The sequence below is a fragment of the Rhopalosiphum maidis genome, chromosome 2 (assembly GCF_003676215.2).
Source record: "Rhopalosiphum maidis isolate BTI-1 chromosome 2, ASM367621v3, whole genome shotgun sequence".
Taxonomy (NCBI): domain Eukaryota; kingdom Metazoa; phylum Arthropoda; class Insecta; order Hemiptera; family Aphididae; genus Rhopalosiphum; species Rhopalosiphum maidis.
Genome location: NC_040878.1, coordinates 16,833,318 through 16,853,458, shown reverse-complemented (window position 1 = coordinate 16,853,458; position 20,141 = coordinate 16,833,318). Strand labels below are relative to the sequence as shown.

General features: G+C 26.9%; 1 protein-coding gene across 1 annotated transcript; it reads right to left on the bottom strand.

Annotated features, from left to right (window-relative positions):
- Positions 1-12,251: 12,251 nt before the first annotated feature.
- LOC113551028 lies at positions 12,252-14,579 on the bottom strand. The gene is made up of 2 exons (XM_026953029.1): positions 14,186-14,579; positions 12,252-12,735 (listed from the first exon to the last, which is right to left on the bottom strand). The coding sequence occupies exons 1-2, from the start codon at positions 14,577-14,579 to the stop codon at positions 12,581-12,583; spliced, it is 549 nt and encodes a 182-aa protein (XP_026808830.1). The 3' UTR covers positions 12,252-12,580.
- Positions 14,580-20,141: the final 5,562 nt, after the last annotated feature.

The window sequence follows — 20,141 nt, the reverse complement described above, 5'->3', positions numbered from 1 at the left end:
TTGTTTAAGTACAATAAATATTTTTAATATCTGTTAAAAACTTCTATTGAGTCTCTTGGGAGTTAATTGACCACCGTCATGCCTTAATAAGATGATGACGAATTTCATGTATAATTCCATGTATTCTTCGAAGATTTTCATTCTTAGACATGACTATATTACATTCTATTGTCTGAGTTTTATTAGCTTCTGTTTGTGAATTGCCAAATTTTTTTAAACTATTTACTGTCATATGATTATAGTTATGATTTTGTAAAACTTTATGTGGTTATTTCTAGTCATCTAACCTTCGAATTGCTGCGTTCTTGGGACAAGGAAATACTTCTCACATCTCATTCAATTATTGGACTAAGTGTAACCCTATGTGTGTATGTCGATAATAGGTATATATAATGAACACAAAAAAATAATTGTAGATCACCAACTACACTAAAAAGATAGCATTCGATCACCTGCTATACACAAATGACTTTACGAGCACGCGATGTCATCAACTCATCAATGCAAATGGTAGTGGCATGCTGCATGCAGTGATATTTTAAAACGGGCAAGCGCTAAAATAACACTTTGGTTAAACATTAGACAAAAAGCATTTTATTGATGAAAATTATAATTTAAAATGTATTTATAAAATACAAGTGTATTTATAACATACTTTTAAAAGATATCGATAAGTGCTCAGTACAGCACTTTCAATGTTTCAACCGCTACAATAGAATAATATTTAGGTTATAATATAGGTAGGACAATCTGAAATAAGAGCGCTTATGTAAAAAAAAATGCCTAATATAAAAAATGAATTTCATTTCTTTCGAAAAACCTGATGAATTATATTCAACTGAATACTCAAATAAGAATTAATAAATAGTAGTAATTTTAATGTGCAAGTAGTGCACTACTAACTGTAATTTAAAATAGTAAACTTTTTATTTTTTATTTTTGGCTATAGGCATACCTATACGCTATTACTTATCTAGCTTACCACTAGTAAATAGAAATATGATCTTGGACTTACAATGTTTTAATATTAATTAATTGAGACACACGATATATTCGACAAAAATCAATATATGTATATGTGTATGTGTTTTGTATATTATAAAATAATGTATTTTATTATGCATTATTACGCAAAGTAAAATAAGGCACTAATAAACAATTTAGTTTATAATTATTATTTATTATTATATAATTTTAAAAATATAGATAATATTAATATACTATTAAAATATACGTACTACGTAGTATGGCATTATGCATAAATATATACGTATTATAGACACTTAAAACTTTAAACTATTTTTAAATGTATATGTAAACCATTATATGGTATTAAAAATATGTATATATTGTTAATGAAAATTATTACTATAGCTATTTGAAATTTTTTAACTAAAACTAAAAAACGATACACTAAAATCTTAGATAACTAGCCGGATTGTTAAAAATAAAAATAAATACTGGTGTATTTAATATAATGTTAAGTGTATATATACTTCTAGAATATCTCATAATAAGTTAAAATAGGTGCATTACTTATTTAAGTAACTAAAAAGACGTCCAACTAATAAGTTAAAAATCAACAATTAAACATATTATAGGAATTAAAGGAAGCTGACTGGTGTTAATGTTATTAGTTAAGAAATTAACATATTATATAAGGTGTAAATAAGATGTATAATTAACTTTGTATATCATACTAAATGAATAGAAGGGATCTATTGAAACATAGTTTAAAGTTTAATAGTTATACAAGTTAGCGAAAACCAACTGTAGAAATTAGGTTAAAAAATAAAAATTATATTTTCTTTAAAATACTAAATTAATTAAGTTTCTGTGGCTACAATTATACATGAATTCAGAATTACCATCTAACCTTTATATAACGAATAAATAAAATGTATTTTGTCAAAAACTGGTTTTCGATTTTTGTTTTTCTGTAATTTTGTTTTTCTTCGTTAGGTTGGAAAATGTTGTAATGCTGAGCAAATTTCCTAAGAAAGAGCTAAAGACTCAGCAGCCCTATTATGGCCCATACTAGTCAATAGTCATACTCATAAAATTAAAAAAAATACGTAGTTTAATAAATCGCCTTTAAATATACTATACTTTCACACATACCAATACGTCATCTTGGTAAAATACATTTAGCTCTATGCTCTACTTCATGCTTGTAGTAAACTCATCACGTGACATAGACTACTTATAGTTAATTCAACTATGGTCATCTATATTAACCATTATTATAACTAATTATTTAAATCGTTAATATCACTGAATAATAAAAACATCGAATACCTCCTATGTATAAATATAATATTATAGGTGTGATTTCAATAAATGTGGAACCTGTTTATGTAAGAATATAAATTAATTTTCTCGGAGAATTTTATCTCTTCGCTAACATACCTGCTATATCAATTAATAACATTAAAAATATTAAATTTAAAAACTAAATTTGAACAACAGCTTATTACAAAATTAGACACACTTGACGACCACGAACTGACGAAGTAACATAAAGCTCGTCTATGATCTTATTTGTGAGGTTTAATACATTTTTTTTTATTTTACAGGAAAGCGTTATTGAATACAAGCGTTCTTTTCCAATGAACTTGATAGCGCATATTGGGTATATTTTGAGTCAGCGTAAATAAGAAAAAGTTTTACCGCATGATGTGGTGTTAGTAATGTATAGTTAATAGTATTGTTAATATGTATAAGTAGATATTGTAAAAATATCTATACAATTAAAAATAGAAATAATAATTTACATTTTTGACATTTTTAAAATTAAAATAATTATAATTATATGATAAAAATTAAAAAGGGTTAGCACTTGGTTAACGCTTTGCTGCACATTATGGGTTAAGCAGATCACTGTTATAGGTTGTTAAATTTTAATTCAATGTTATAATATCATTGTGCTCAAAAAGGAATTTAAGCAAGGACTATCTGTCGGCCATATCGCACTATAGGTGTATTTTTCATGATGGTTTTTTGATATAGCTATTACAGTTATTAAAAACTTTTAATATTACGGTAATTTGATATCATATTTCCGAAAATATTGCAATATTGAATATAATGTAGATGCATGTATCTATTATTTTATTAGTATTTAATTTTGATAATAAATGTAATTATATACCATATTATATGAACTTATACAACTAAAAATGTAATAACATCTTTCTGCAAAAATAACATAAAAGAATAAAAATAGATTTATTGTATAAATAATATTTAATAGAATGTCTTTGCGTAGCCATGTAGATATAGACGATATAGTACTATGCATAATAATATAATTTACGTAATAAATTTTAGGGAAGTCCCACGTATAATGTTATTAATTTATAAAAAAAAATTAACATAAATATACAACATTAACCTTGTATTAAATTTGAAAATCTTAGGTATAAACAGATTTTTTTATGAATTTCTTACTAAAAAATAATTTTTATTTTTCGAAATTTTCATGAATTTTGTCAAAATTTTAAATTTAATGCTAATAAAAAAAATATTGTTACTCTACATTCATTGATATTTTTGATTGAAAAATAAACAATTTAGGAATGTTGTGTTAAATTTTCAATCATTTTTACTTTTTTATTAGTTTTTTATTATATAATATTTATAAAAATCAAAAATGTCAAAAGTTTTAAATAATTTAAAAATAGTATCAAAATATTTTGAAAATTATGGGTATTATTGCAGAATATGTTTGTAACTATTTATTTATCACCAGAATAAAAACATATTATTGTGTAATATTTTTTCTCGGCTGTCCAAATCACTCAGACAACGCGTGTCTTACATTGATATAAAGATAGCCAGCCACGACAATAAGCGCAGTACCACTCGATGCTATGTATAATATTAAGATTTGGCATTCTTAGTTGTCATAGTAATTGTCATGTGAACGTCGCACGTTACCACAATTAAACATTATAAATCTATATAATTCATTTTATTTATAACGCTCCTGTTGTTCTTGTCTACTTGATCAAGAACAAATAATAATTATCTTATTCTGTCTTGATTCTTACCAATTTACCATTTATAGAAAATGATAACATAAACATTTGATGGGAATTTCAAGTAGTTATCTATGGTTTTTGATTACAAAAAAATAAAATAAAATAAAATAATAATAAAAATGTTTAAGGACAATAATTTTTTTATGAATGAATATCAAATGTTGTAAAAACTTTAAACAAAAAAAAATTGACTTTGTGATAGAACATTTTTGAATATATTAGGTTACAAAACTTATTACGACCTTATATTACAATTTCAAGCTTTTTTAACCAATTCGTAAGTTTTATATTAGCATTTATAAAAAAAAAAACAACAATTCAGATTTGTCTATAAATGGCTTGAAGAAAGTCAAAATATTTGAATTTATATCATAAATTGAAAAATATTATTATACCTACTATAATAATATTCGTTTTTGAATTCTAACAAAAAAGAAAACATTTTATCAAAAACCGGTTTAACATAAAATTTCATGTTTTTCTTTATTTTTTGTTTTTAATCTTTCCGATATTAAAAAAAATGTTTGATCTACTCAAGATATCAATTAGATTCAATTTAATATCAGGAGCTATCTCCAAAATTGAACGACGAATCTTTTTTATTGTCATCCCAAAGAAGGCGATTATCAGAAAAAACACGCATTATATTAAATCAATACTAATATAATATTAAATTTGTTATGATCAATAATATTATATCAAACTGATATTTCAAAATGGTAGTATCTACAGCGCTCTCTAGTACTGAAACGCATAACGAGTTTAGTCGTATAACTATGTCGCAGATGTCGCTGAGACGTTTGGACACCGGTCGATTTTCAACAAAAAAATATTATTTTACCTATTTATTCCCCGCATTGGTATAAGAGATATATTATTATTTATTATTTTATTTTATATTATCGTACTTATAGTATCTTCGAACTACCAAATAATACCATCGCCCGGAAGTAAAATCGACATAGGTTATAATATTATTGTACACTATGAAATATATTTCAGAATTTCCGTACCTAATAAAATATAATAATATCCTATTCGTATATGGTTATATGATTTTGTTCTATCCATATCATAATATGTAATACTATGATGGGTGAATGGCAGAGTATGCAACTGTCTCTCTTATTCCTGTTAGTGTTCCCATAAAAATTGCTAAATTAAAATATTTCATACATTTTATAATATATCTAAAAATGTGTCAAAAGTGTGATTAGGAATCTTAACCTAATAGTTCAAATCGTTACTATTTTACCAATATAACTATTCTCGGTAAATAATAAATACCACTGAAAGATTATACAAGTTACCCAATTTTTTATGTTTAGTGTTTGTCTTCGATTATGGCCTGTGATAGGGTTATTCGCACCAAAATGTTACATGATCAAGATGATATGTACTGCTTATTATTTGAAAATTGAGATTTGCCTTTTTAGATTATCAACACACTAATCAGAAAGTAATAAAACGAATTGTAAAAAGTAGATGAATTGGTTAACCAAGTCTGGAGCCAGTAGAGAAGTTATATTTTGTAATTTATTTAAAGCTTTAAAATCTTTCATAGTTGTTTTTGTGACGACTTATTCATGTAAAAGATCATTTTCGAAATTAAGCATAATAATAACTAAACGCACAAGTGCCATTTAGCAAGAGCGTTTAGATAATATTTTGAAGTTTTGACTATGTTCATAGAATAGAAACTAGCATACAATGTAGACGTTGACGAAGTTATTGATACCTTCAAAACTTGAGGCTAGCTCACTCTAGCTGAGCGACGCATGGAGCATTAAAATATGTAAAATAATGAAATTAATAAATTTTTAATTTTTAAAATTCATGTTACTATGATTCATTAAGAATGTCCCCCCTACAATTTTTCCATAAATTATTCAAAAATTAATTTTTTAGAATTTTAAGGTACATATACATATTATAAGAACCATAGGTCCTATAGGTCTAAGATCCGTTGCAATTTACATATTTTGCATTATTTTATTTTAATGTACCTATATAATTATGATATACCTTGGCGACTATGTATCGGTCGATCGTACTCGTACACCGGTAGTACACGCACGGCCGCACCGACCTGACAGCTGCACCGGAAAATAACACCGCGACGAAAGTCTGACGGTGACTTGTACCTATAGGCCACCTACGCTCGCGTGCGTGTACATCAGCACGCGTGGTGATACAGCTGAGTCGTATCTATTCTTATAATCATTTATATTTTACAACACATACAAACACGGGCAGCACTCACGCGCTTATTGGATTATACCTAATACAGGGTGATTATTTTAAAGGTAAATACTAAATAAATTATGTTTAAAACCATTGGAGTTTGGAAATTTTTTTTGAACAGATATTAAAAATAATATATTTTTTATTATTACCAATAGTAATTTACTCTTACTTTCTTGATTTTAATCAAATAAGTATGGTAATTAAAATGAAAAAAGTCTGAATTTTTGAAACTTCAAAAATTTGTGTTAAATAGGAAAATGATAAACATGTAAGTCTGTTGTAATGCGTAGGTGGATAATTAAGCTAGCTTTAACATAAAATAATGTATAAAGAGAGAGATCCGATATGATATACCCAAGCGGTATAACTATTTGAATCAACAAAAACGTCGGCGTAAACAGTCCCAAAATTTATATTTTTTAACTTTTCTCCAAAGCTATTATAGCTGAAAAGTTGGTTGATAGCTCATTAAAAAGGGATTATCATGTAAAAACAAAATGTGAGGTTAAAAATTTTCAAAAAAAATTTATATAAGTTTCATAGTCAAAAAATAGTTATTTTTTTCTAGATTTTCATTTAGTGTGGTAGATTACCGAAACTGGAGGACGGATTTTGTTATTTGGGGTCTTGTTAGTTTCACATTAGCTAGGAGAAGTGTAGTAAAAGTTTTCAAAACTTTATCTTCAATCGTTAATTCACTATAAAGCTATAAAGCTGAAAAATATAAAAGAAAGTAAAAACACCCAATAAAATGTGTTTTAACTTTTTTTGAAGCTCTATAGTGAATTAACTATAAAAGATAAAGTTCTGAAAATCTTCACTGCACTTATCCTAGCCAATGTGAATCTAACAATACCCCAAACAACAAAATCCGCTTTCCGCGGTTTCGGAAATCTATCTCATTAAATGAAAATGAAAACAAAATACATTATACATACATATTGCAACAATTAATAAATTTATAAAAATTGAAAATCAAGAAAGTTTACATGCTGATCTTTGACTTGGCAAGCGTTTTTTTCTAACGTGTTTAATTTTTTGAATGTCAGAGCACATTTTTAATTTCATATTCAAAAGTAGAATATTTTTCAAAAATGTATTATAAATAAAAAACAAATTTCAAATGATTAGTAGGTATTAATTATATTTAACTTTATAAGTGTTTATTTATATGAGTAATTTACATAAGTTTATATGAGTGACAAGTGAAATGGAAAGGCACTGGAGTGTGTTCTGTAAACTATTTGTATATACTTATTAACTATAAATACTTATACTTTAGTAAGTTTTCGATTATTGTGTATTAATACTTTTATGCCTCCAAAAAATATTCTATTTTGAAATATGAAATGAAAAATGTATGTTGTGATTCAAAATTGAGAAAAGAAACTTAACAGAAGATAACAATAAAAAAGGCGTCAAGCAGGTAAATGCTCTACTGTACAAAAGGTATTGAATTTGATGTTGAATAGGTACTATAATGGTTAAATTTGAATTCAATAAATCATTGTTTACAATGAAAAACGATTTTGAGCAAAAAATCATAAGCATGTGCCTCATTTGTTCACAGAGTATACAACTGATAAAATGTCCTTAAAAATATAAAATAAGTCTCTAAATAAATGTTCATACTATTGTTTTAAAAATATTTATGATTACCATAATTATTATTTCTACTTCTTATTTAAAACATTTTTTTCGTGTTGAAAAATAAAAATAGATTTTTAAAAAGGCATGTTTATTAAAAAGTATATAATTATTAATTGCATGATTCTTGTCTCTTAAGTATATCAATGAATGATATAAAAATTTTAAAAAATAAATGAATTATTTAATATCAATCATACTTATATACAGGGTATAACAGGATTATTTAACAAAAAAGTAACATTTGTAATGGAAGTTATTTAATACATATTTTTTATTTTTTATACTTTCAAAAGGTGTTATTTTGGGACTTTAGTCATATGCTCATCAAAATAAAAGCTTCTGCCCTCAAGCCTTCAGTCTGTTCAGTATATGCCAGCGCACACCCTGCATAATATCCTATACGCAAAACAATGCAAAAATGGTCAAACTTTTGGTAACCAAGGTTACCAAACAATTATTTAAAAAATAATATAAAAATTTTAACAAACGTATTGTTACGTGGTTGGGGGAACCTTATTACGATATTATTTATCCAATTATTCTTTATAGATACATTTTCTGTAGTTGTGGATTTTTGCACTTGTGCAAGAGGTTTTTATGTTAATAAAAAAGATACGTTTGGTTTATATATTTTAAATAATTATTAATAATACATTTAAAACCACACTAATATAAATTTCATCTATTTTCAATTATCTACGTAATAGGTTGAATATTGTGAAAGTAAAAATAAAAAAAAAATTATAATATTTGTAGGTACAATTGAATACGTTTTAAAAGTAATGCATTTATACTCGTAGTAGATGTTCTCGGTGCTAGCACAAGTATCGTTAATAATAAACTAGTTGTTAATGTAGGTAATTATAATATGAAATAATTGTATTGTGTGGAAAGTTCCTGATTGAACCTGAAGACCAAATTGCAGACATCGAATTTTCATACAAAACAGGTTACTGACAGAATAATATTTTTCGATTTGCGTTATTCTTGAATCTAAGTACTAAATTTATTAGTAAATCTAACTAAAGTATTTTGTTAAAATCATCTAAATGGCTAAATTGCACGCCTTTGGTGTATTTTATAATCATGTGTTTATATAGCAGCATATTTTTATATAGTTACCCTCATTATATTGTGCACTAATTCGGTATTCACTATGTCACTATCATAGAATCATAGAATACTCATTAGTAAATCACGCAGGGTTTAAAATCGATTAGCATTTGTGTAATATTATGCGTGACTGTAATACATATTTATATATTATATATAGAAGTAGGTATATGTCTTTATTTAATATTTATGTAGGAAAACATATAGTTTTAACCAGAAACTCCTATATTATAATATGCATAATATTATACAATACAATTTACAACTTATAATACACGATGAGTATAATAATTTCACCGATGTAATTCTAATATTCTACAATAATCACATTGGTACCTAAAGGTATTCTAGTATTTGTAATTTATATAAATTATAATATGTATTCTATCATGGCTAATGTAAAACACAATAAATGTACGTCGTTGGGAAATTATTTATTATTATATAGCCACGATTTTGACCACAGCAACGCATAACATAATACCTATATCAATATTATCATAACATACTCTATTATGGAAAGATTCAAAGGATTTATGAATTTATAACTTCGCTGAGATTATACAGTATTTATTTATTACTCAGTATTACTAAAACGTTTTTAATCCATCGTTTGATATATTATTGTTTTATATCACCTCGCTGCACCCCTAAATAAGGCCTATAATCAGTAATCATTAATCAGTAAAATCACTGTAGTTTGTTAGTATAGTGAAAAACAAGGAAGGTTATACGCGGTATTAACACATTATACAGGTAAAAGATAAATATTTGTACATTTAAGTATATACTTGCAATGTCCCACACAAAAAAAAATGTTGTAGTATTTGCTGTTAACCCCACTTGAGTGGCGTGTTTGTCATCATTATTATACCTATTATTTATCATTATCAAGTTTAATATCGTCCATATTATATATTAATACATTATCATTACGATTCTCTGTTACTTCGAAGACAATAATATCTAATGCGGTTGGTTTATAGAAGTGGTTAGAATATAATATAAATTATAATGATATTATTATATACATTTTGTTTACGAGTATTTTCCCTACCTACATGTATTGACAAGTGTACGTGTATACCTACTCGTTTACAATATTATGTGTTTAATGTTTATGTAAAAATGTTAACCTGCACGGCTGCATGATGGGTTTGAAATTCCGGCAACGAGTTTTGCAGTGTATATAAAATTTTTCAGAAACCACTTTGAATGTAAAAAAGGAATCTGAGTACGATAAAGTCAAATGTAGCACAATAAGATTCAAAGTATTTTAATAATTGTATCGTGAATAGAAAATGCTAATATAAACATTTGGCGAAAATTTCAAGTATCTACGGTAATTCGTCATACTTAAAGAGCATAAGCCATATTTTAAAATTCATCAGATTTTTTTATTCTATTTTTAGGAAGTGTTATATAGCACCTCTCTTTTATACAGTTAATATTTTAGCAAATATTAGGTCCATCATAATGGGCTTGGAATAAAAATAGAGATATAGTATTTGAATATATTAATAATTTATTCATATTAACTAATCAATATTTATAATTCATAAAAATGGTTCAAGTATAATAAATGCTATAAATGCTAGATCTGATATTGGAACTTAAATCTTGACAATTATGATTATTAGCTATGGGTTTTTGTTTTTTATTACGGTAGGATTGTGGAATTCGTGATGTTGTTATATGTAGGACAGTGACTGTCCCGAGAGCTAGTAACGGCTAATCAGTGATTGTGGCCAAACAATACTACACTATATGTCTTAATTTTTTTTAAATAAAAACTTAATAATTCTTCAAATTTTAAATTAGGTACAGCAATATTAAAAAAAAAAAAAATTATTCACTAAATAATATTCAGTAAAAAAGGAGCGTTGTCATTTGAACAACAAATGTTTGTATCACCACAGGGAACTCCTACAGTACATTAAAAATATATCTCGAAATTTTAAAATATGGTCTCTATGTTAAAAATATGTACTTGAAAATTCCAAAAATCAGAATTTTTAGGACTTTTTAATATGAGATGAAAAATTAAAGGTGAGTATGCTTAATGAATCACCTTGTATATTAATATTACTACTTTTAATGGTTTTACATATAAATTATATTATGTGGGCGTTTTTATAATTTAAAATTAAATATATCGTATTTATATACATATCTTAATTTTTTGCGTTAGTATGATAATAGAATAGTCATTAGTATGCATGTATGATAAGTGATAAGTATTATGTATTTGATGTCAGTCATCAGTGACTAGAGGTGCAGTTAGAATCATCTACATCAAATATATTCAATACATCCGAGAAAAACCATTTAATAAAGTATTTAAGTAAATTTTAAATCACTTTACTAGCAAATTGAATATTTGTCGGATACTTTAAATACAATTTTTCATGTATGAATGTCTTTTTAGTTTAATAATTCATGTTCTAAAAGTGAGTTTCTAAAAAGAGTAGGTAAATCAGAGTCAAATTTTAAATAAGTAAATACTAAATATGATAAAAATAAATTCAAAAATCGCATAAAAACCTTATGATTAATCATATTTATCTTATTTAAAAAATTATATTTTTAAAATATGATTTGTTTTTATAAGTTATAACGAATAGTTTATTTAAAATATAATTCATATAGGTACCTATAATAATAACTTTCATTTTAGGATATTTTTCATCAAGTTGCAAGTATTTTTTTAGTTATTGCTAACTAGATAAAAAGCACCCAAAAATAAAAGTAACATATTATGGTATGAAATCTAATTCTACTAATATCAAATATAAGTAAATTAGTAAATAATGAATAGGATATCAATAAATACAACTATCACTTCACAAAACCTTATAATTAATCATATTTATCTGATTAAAAAATTGCATTTTAATCTGTAAATAATTAAATGTATAATAATACTAACTTCCATTTTAGGATATTTTTCATCAAGTGGCAAGTTATATATTATTTAGTCACTGCTCACCTAATGAAAAGCACCCAAAAATAAAAGTAACATATGTTATGATGTATAAAATTGTATTAACATAAAAAATATAAATAAAGACTAAATAAAATAAATATAAATTCAAATATAACTTTACAAAAACCTTATGTTAAACATATTATTTCTTACAACAAATATTCATACAAATAACAATTTAATAATACAATTCAAATTATTTTTGCCTATAGGTACGTAGTATTTACAAGTTTACAACATTATCGTAATAAAAACCATAGAACAACTTATTGGTAATGTTAATTTCTTAAAATGTTTGAGATTAAATCTTGAAATATGTGCAGCTATAATAATTGTTTGTATATTTCAGTCATATAAAAAGTACACAAAATAATTTGTTTTATGTTGATGAACAATTCTTATAAATATATATGAATAATAATGATAGGTAAAAATGCATAATATAATATGATATATTTATAACAACTAAACTGCCGTCGGGGCCACCACACACGGACGATAAAAATTCTGGTCGTAAGGAATATGCACCACACAAACCTCTCTAGAACCGAATTTGTCGCCGTTTTTCAAACAAATTCGGATCTACAGGGTAGATGTAGAGCATCACTACACCGAAGACGGACGGTTTCCAAAACCACCGTGTGATGATGAAGTTTGGTGGCCCTCTGTACAGTGACCACGCGACCAAATGGTACTCTGAAACAATACGTAAGAACACAAAACGATGACTACATCATATGGAAGATAAGGCGTAATAAAAAAAATTAACTAAAAGTAAATAGACACTATTTCGGAAAAAAGTAAAAAAGCAACGGCTTTATATATATATATGTGTGTGTGTATATATTGTGTGCACGCGGATAGTATTCGCAAAACAGCTATGTGCTGTCTGTCCGTGATTTCATCGCGTTAGTCATCGACAACGTCCCCTTTTTACACATGACCGCGATGTGTCAACGAACTCTCTCCCTTCACCCTGCATTACACACGCAAAATAAAAAGGGTCGCCGCGTACATGCAGAAGGGTCCGCGATTTTTTTTTTTTTAATCTCGTTTTCTCGTATTATTATTTTATTTTTCTCTTTCACGTAACGACAACGACAACGATGACGACAATTACCACTCGCTTATTCTCTCTCGCAACGATAAATCGTTTATAGAGAAATAAAAACAAAAAACACGACACGCGCGCAAGTATAATATATTATATACGCGACACACCCCTACGCCCCCGCACTCCTCTCCTCCACTACCGAAAAGGGTGAATTGTGCGTTCGCGATCAATACTCAACGATGATGAGGAACGGAGGTGTTGTGAGGCGTTGGCGTCGACGGCGGCGGCGTCGAGCACGAGCGCCGCTGAATGCAAATTACTCAGCGCCGGGCGAGTGTACTTCCCTACCACCACCCAACACGATCCCGCCACCCACCCATCTGTCATGACCAAGCCGCTGACCGCCCTAACTGCAGCCCTTCTCTCGCGACGCGCCTAATCTCCGTGAACGCACGCGATCCGTACGTTTTATACGTTTATTAACCGCCACCCGGTTTCCGTTAAGTATAATAAGTATTCGAATAAAAAAAATATAAAATAAAATGATAAAACCCTCGCTTGTGTGTACATGGGTATTAAGACATAAATATATATATTTGTATATTATAACTATATATATATATACATATATCTATTATTATAATAACCATCTGCACCCGATTCGTAAAATTATAACAATATTGTGTATGTAATATCTAAATTCTATGATAGTATATTTTATATTTGATTTGAATAATTTTATTTTATGTATGTAAGATTATATATATATATATTAAGCGAAATATTCGTTTATAATTAAGTTAAAAGTTTAAAAAATTGAAAATAAAAATACAATAATAATTTTGAGAATATTTTTGTTCTCGACGTTTAAATACTATATAAGTAATAATGTGCAATATATATTATTTCCAAGAAAATAAACTATATAAGTAATAGTGTACAATATTATATATAATATATTATCATAAGAAAATATAATAGAAAGTTAAGTTAGTAAATGTATATTAAAAAAAAAATAAACGAATAAACGAATAAAAATATTATTGAAATTATTGAAATAAAATAAAAAGTTTAAAAAGTGTTCATGCTTACCATACAGTCGCGTAGTACGACCGGACAGTAGCAGCAGTGGAGTGTCCTGCTTGGCGAGTGAATCATCACTGGTGGCGACAACAGCAGTGCGAGAGAGGACCAGCTCGTTGGCTGCCGCTGACCAGAATGAAGCGAGTGAACAGCGGTGTTGTCTGCCTAGAGTCTGTCGCCGGAGTATCGCACGTCGGGCGTTGGTTTTTCGGGGTAGCTCGGTGATCCCGGCTCGTCGGGCTGTATCGATCGAGTCGGCGGCGCGCCCTTTTCTCGGACGCAGGACGTGCGTGGAGGTGGTACGATTCTCGATCGGTGCGCTGCCTGGTGGCCATGCGTAGGGGTCATACGCAGACTCCCACCGTACACATCTTCCTGCGATCGGCGACCCTTCTGAAATCATCCCTCCGAATTTCACCCCGCCAAATAACCCTCGTCGACGCCGCGGTCTTTGCCGTATTTCGTCCACTACATACTTCGTCCTGCTCAGCTATAACCACCGCTGCTACCGGCTCAGCCGCCACGCACCGCCCGAACGCTCGGTCGCACACCCTCCTACCGGCACAATGCGCCGCTCGACCACTCCGCCGTTGCGATCATCTGACCCTTCTCGCGCGCGTATTTATGCAAAGCTCGTAAATTACTTCTTCTTCTTCTACCCCTCCTCCACTTCCTCCTCCCTTTATACTACCACTATACTTCTTCTCCTTCTCATCCTATTCCCTCCCTTCTTCTTCTCCTCTCGTTCATAGTTCCTACCTCTCTCAAGCCAACTGCTGCGTATATCCTATACTCGAACCCCTCGCGCACACGATCTGCACTTTTCAACCCTCTTCCACTCGCTGCTGTAGCCGCTCCCCTAAACAGATACACACAAACTTTACTATGTGTATATAATGTTTATATATATATAGTTACACGGAGCTCTCGGCAACGACTACCATATAGATAGGTGGGTGGGTGGTAATGAAATTTGGTGTCGTTGTGGTGATGGTCGGGTAGTAGTATTTTTGAGAGAGAGTTTCTCTCTGGGGTCGTCCTCATCCACGGTAACGGGTGCTAAAAAAAAAGGGAAATTTCATATATATATATACATATTATATGCACAGTCTTTGCCTTTGTGTTTTGTTTTTTGTGGGCTTGCTAATTGCCTTGATGTAATCAAGAACCTGAAAGCGACCTTTAATGCCACCGTGATGTACTCCACAGAGTTGAATAAGATCATCTCGTATATTATTATATTAAATTATATTTATTATGGTGTTTTTTCTCCTTCATACTTCTGTTCTTTATTCTGATGCTTTCTTCAAGTATAGTTTAATATATAATTATACATAAAAGTGTATTTAATGTTATATTTTGGTTATTTTAAAGACATACGATACAAAAAAATTAGAAGACAAAGAAATTTAATACTTCAATATATTTTAACAAGAATAATGCGAAACGACTATCAAGAAGAAGTTAATATTAGATTGATGATGGAGTTGACTCATGTGGTATTTAATTATACAACATACGAGTATTATTATGTGTGATATAAAGGACTTGAAGACAATTTCAAATTACAACTGTAATAGTAGAAAACCACATTTTATTGACGTGAAAATCGTAATCGAAGACCATTGTGCAACAAGAGAATCTTCAATATGTGTTATGTATATATATATATATATATATATAATTATGTGAAGTAATTGGTGGTTAAAATATTCCACATAGATATATACTGATTTTAATAACTAATTTAATGTAGTTAAGTACGTATGTAAGTATAATAATATTATATTATATTTATATTCACCTACCTACATAATTTATTTATTAAAAAAAAAAAATGTATAATATACGAAATAATAACAATTTTTTTTTTAAATTCTAAACGCAGCAAATTATTTTTTATTGCAATAAGTCTTGTCTTTATAATACAATAAATATGCAATGTTCTTTTTTTGTAGTTTTTCAGAAACCTATAAATCTAGAATCTAGTTGATACAATTTTGTTTTATGGGTTTTTTAAATTCAAATTTGGATGAAATTAAATATTTAAATTAAGCTAGAATAATGGATTTAGTTATTCTACTTTAATTTAAAAATATGGTTCGTGTGTACTTGAAACCATTTAACACGTGTATTACTTTATTTTATGCATATAATGATATTTTTAAATTTAATTCAATATAGGTACTATATTACTAATAGTAAAATAAACTATTCATACAATTTCTGTATAAAAGTGACATTAATTTTGAAGTACTAATTTTTACGCCATTGGATATTTACCCATTAAAAGCAATAGTTACTTCTAAAAGATTTTTTTTACGTAATTAAAAATGAATAGTTGTACATAATTGACATTTTCATAAAATATTTATTGTTTATATAATTGTTTTTATTTTTTTTTTATAAATGTCAATAAAAATGTATTCACTGGATAAAAATTCTTGAAAATGTAATGCATGATTCTACATAAGTTTTTCTTTAATAGTATAAAATTATTGAAAATATATAGGTACAGTATTTTTTTATACGTATTTGAAGTTAGAATTTTGACAAAAATGTCAAAATATTAACAAACTGCAAACTTATTTTATAAAATCTTTTCATTATAAAACTAAATTTAGAAAATATAATAGATGATTTATTATAAGTAGTTAATACTGGAATTATAGAATCTAAATAATGTATACAATCAATGATTTTTTTTATAAGTATTTAAAATTTAAATTTGGACGAAATTACTTGTTTAAACAATAAATAGTGTTGTTAATGATTTTGTAATATTTTAAAAACGTTAATTGTGAGAATTTAGGTACAAATTTCATGTATTATATTATCATTAATTTTATTATAAGAAATGAAATTTTAAATTAATTTTAAGATATTATCAATTTACGCTATAAATCTGTTTTTACTATTTTACGGTATTTACAGAAAGATGTTATCAAATTTTGAGTTGTATAAGTTGATATAATATGCTAAAAATATATATTATAATTAAATATTAATAATATAATAAATCCAATATTTTTCGAAAACATTATACTCACCTACTGAATATTTAAAGTAAAATAAACGACTTTAATAATTATTATAATAAAAATTTGTTTTGAAAATATATACACATTTTAAATAAACTTTTTATGAAAAAATTAGTCTCATTAACAGTATTTTAAATGATTAAAATTTATGTAAGTATACAACTATACCGATAAAGATAAACATTATAACAAAGACTTTACATTTTATAAAGTTTAAATGCAATTACTTTAATTGTAAACAATATTTCTTAAATCTTATCATTTGTTTAAAATTAAGTAGATAAATAATACTTTTTAAGTAAACAAAAAAAATGTTTGAATTGTTTATTTTGTGTTCATTACATTTTATTAATCAGTGTGGAAATATTTTTTGAATATTCAAACAATACAAAAATTATCTTCAGAATCGCATGGATAAAAATAAACAAAAAAGATTAAAATGAATGTTAGGTTCAGATGCCTACTCGAAACCATACTTTAATTTGAAAGAAATAATGACAAAAAAGAACATTTATTATAAAAGGGTTCATATTTTTAATTACACATAAATGAACATACAAGTGCTAAATTCGTATTTTAACGTTAGACGTAGGTACAATGAAAAAAACTTTTTTAGATAAAATATAAAAATATATATTAAATAAATGTTGCTCTTTTTTACAGTTTTAAGTAAAATATCCTTGTGAAGTAAACAAAAAAAAAAAAAAAATACTCTAGAAAGACGTTAGGAAAAGTCTATATTTATAATGAGAAAGAAGGAAAAACTCAACCGACTTCGTACAGAATTTTAGCCTTTTTCATACCTGAAACTTCTTTTTTGTAATAATCTTAACAAACTCATTTAATTTTACACTCATATTTCAGAGAATTTTGCTTAACTAACTTATTCTTCAAAATGTTAAAACTATATAATTACATTATCTGTAAACAAAATCTGTATTAAACTTGTCTTTTAAAAATGTGATACTATTATTAAATAAATTATTTTTATTCTTTCATAAAAACATACCTAAGACCTAAGTGTTTATAATTTAACTTATATTTTTAATTTTATAATATCAAGAATGTTCTTCCTTTTTATTTTTACTATTATATTATAGACAGAGTTAGTAGATAAATAAAAAAATAAACTTACATTTAGTAACAATAGTCGATTTATAATTGAAATTGGTGTTGTAGTATCTCTATATACGAATAAAAATAAAAATATATGTTTATAGAATATGAATTTAAGAACAAATATAAAAAAATTTCATTATAATACAACTGATATATTTTATATTGAATTTTGAATCTAATAAGTTTTTTGGAATTCATATAAATATATTTATAATTGTTCCCTTTGTAGTTATGATTTCGAAAACTCTATTACCTAATTATTATTTCTTATATTGTTATATTACATTGTTCATTGTAAATCGTACCTAGTACAGTATATAAAATGTATATTTATCATATTGTTATTATCCAATCATCTGAATTCGATACCATTTTCTTTCTTTCAAAATTATTTTGACAAAATTTTTGATTTAAGAAATATTTTTAAGTTATCGTGAAACATAGGTACTAATATAGAAGGAACCATAAGACACTACAGAAGATACAATCAATAAAAATACTTACACATCAACACATTTCTTTAAAAAATATAATACAAATCGAACACAAGTAATGGAATATCCATTTTCCTAGATAGCACTTATAGTTATTGAACGAAACGGAGTAAAGTTTGTTTTATTTCATCCTAACGAAAGCAAAAAAAATATAGATTATTCGAACATTGGTATTTTTATAAAAATATTTTCTTTACAAACGAGGTTTTTTGCGCTATTAGTGTCCTTTATATTTACCGACATTTTCGGTTGAAATGTTATTTTACTCATTTCTCGTTTTGTTTATTTCCATCACCCCAAAATGTGTTGACAGTTTACACTATATTATATACCCTAGCTCTTAACATTCGTAATAGGTAGTTCAGATGTTATTGTACATATAGATCACCCCAAAGGTATAGAATAACAAATATAATATACATAGAATATGATACACAGGATAACAATAGAATTTTTACTCATTCCACTAATAATATATATTATAGTCGATTGAGTGAAGATTCTATTGTTTCCAAATTGAACCGCAGTTGGGTAAACTACAGTTAACCGTAGTTAACATTGTGTAAATGTACAAAGCTAACTCGCATTAGATATTGGAGAGTTATAGCTGATTTGGAAATCATATACCTACACCTAAAAGACTTGCTGAAGAGAAATATACGTAATAAGAAGATTGAATATGAATTCTGTATCTCAAATAATATTATTCACGGTTCGTCGAGTAGTGTAACGGATTTAATCGATAATTTGGAAATTGAATTTAAAATGAGTCGGCAGCGATTGGTTGTTTTATTCCGGGTTTTTTTTTTTTAAAATGCCATCTTTATTTATTGTCCACACTGAAAAGTTCGGTAGAACTTTTTTTTAACTTCACCTCTCATCAAGTTTTAACACGTTAAATAATTTATTACACCTACAATATATCATTGTATATATACTGTAAATGTACCAATCTGTTTTACACAGATAGCAATGATAGCATTCAAGTTCTATGTTACAAATTACAGTATATATATATATATATATATATAATATTATAATTGTAACTGTTTTTGAAGCGTGTCTAACTGCACTTCCTACATATATATTCCATAATATGTATAATATAAAATATGGATTTATAAGAACACGATGACCCATGGTATAACGGTATTATGATTTATCACGTGTCGAGTAAATCAAACCGATAGTTCAGCCTTTACCTTTTTAGTCGGAAAGATTAAAATGTTTTCATACATAAACAACAGTATATTATTATAAAAATATTCTAGATATATGGTGTATATAAATACGTGTTTCTATACAAAATTG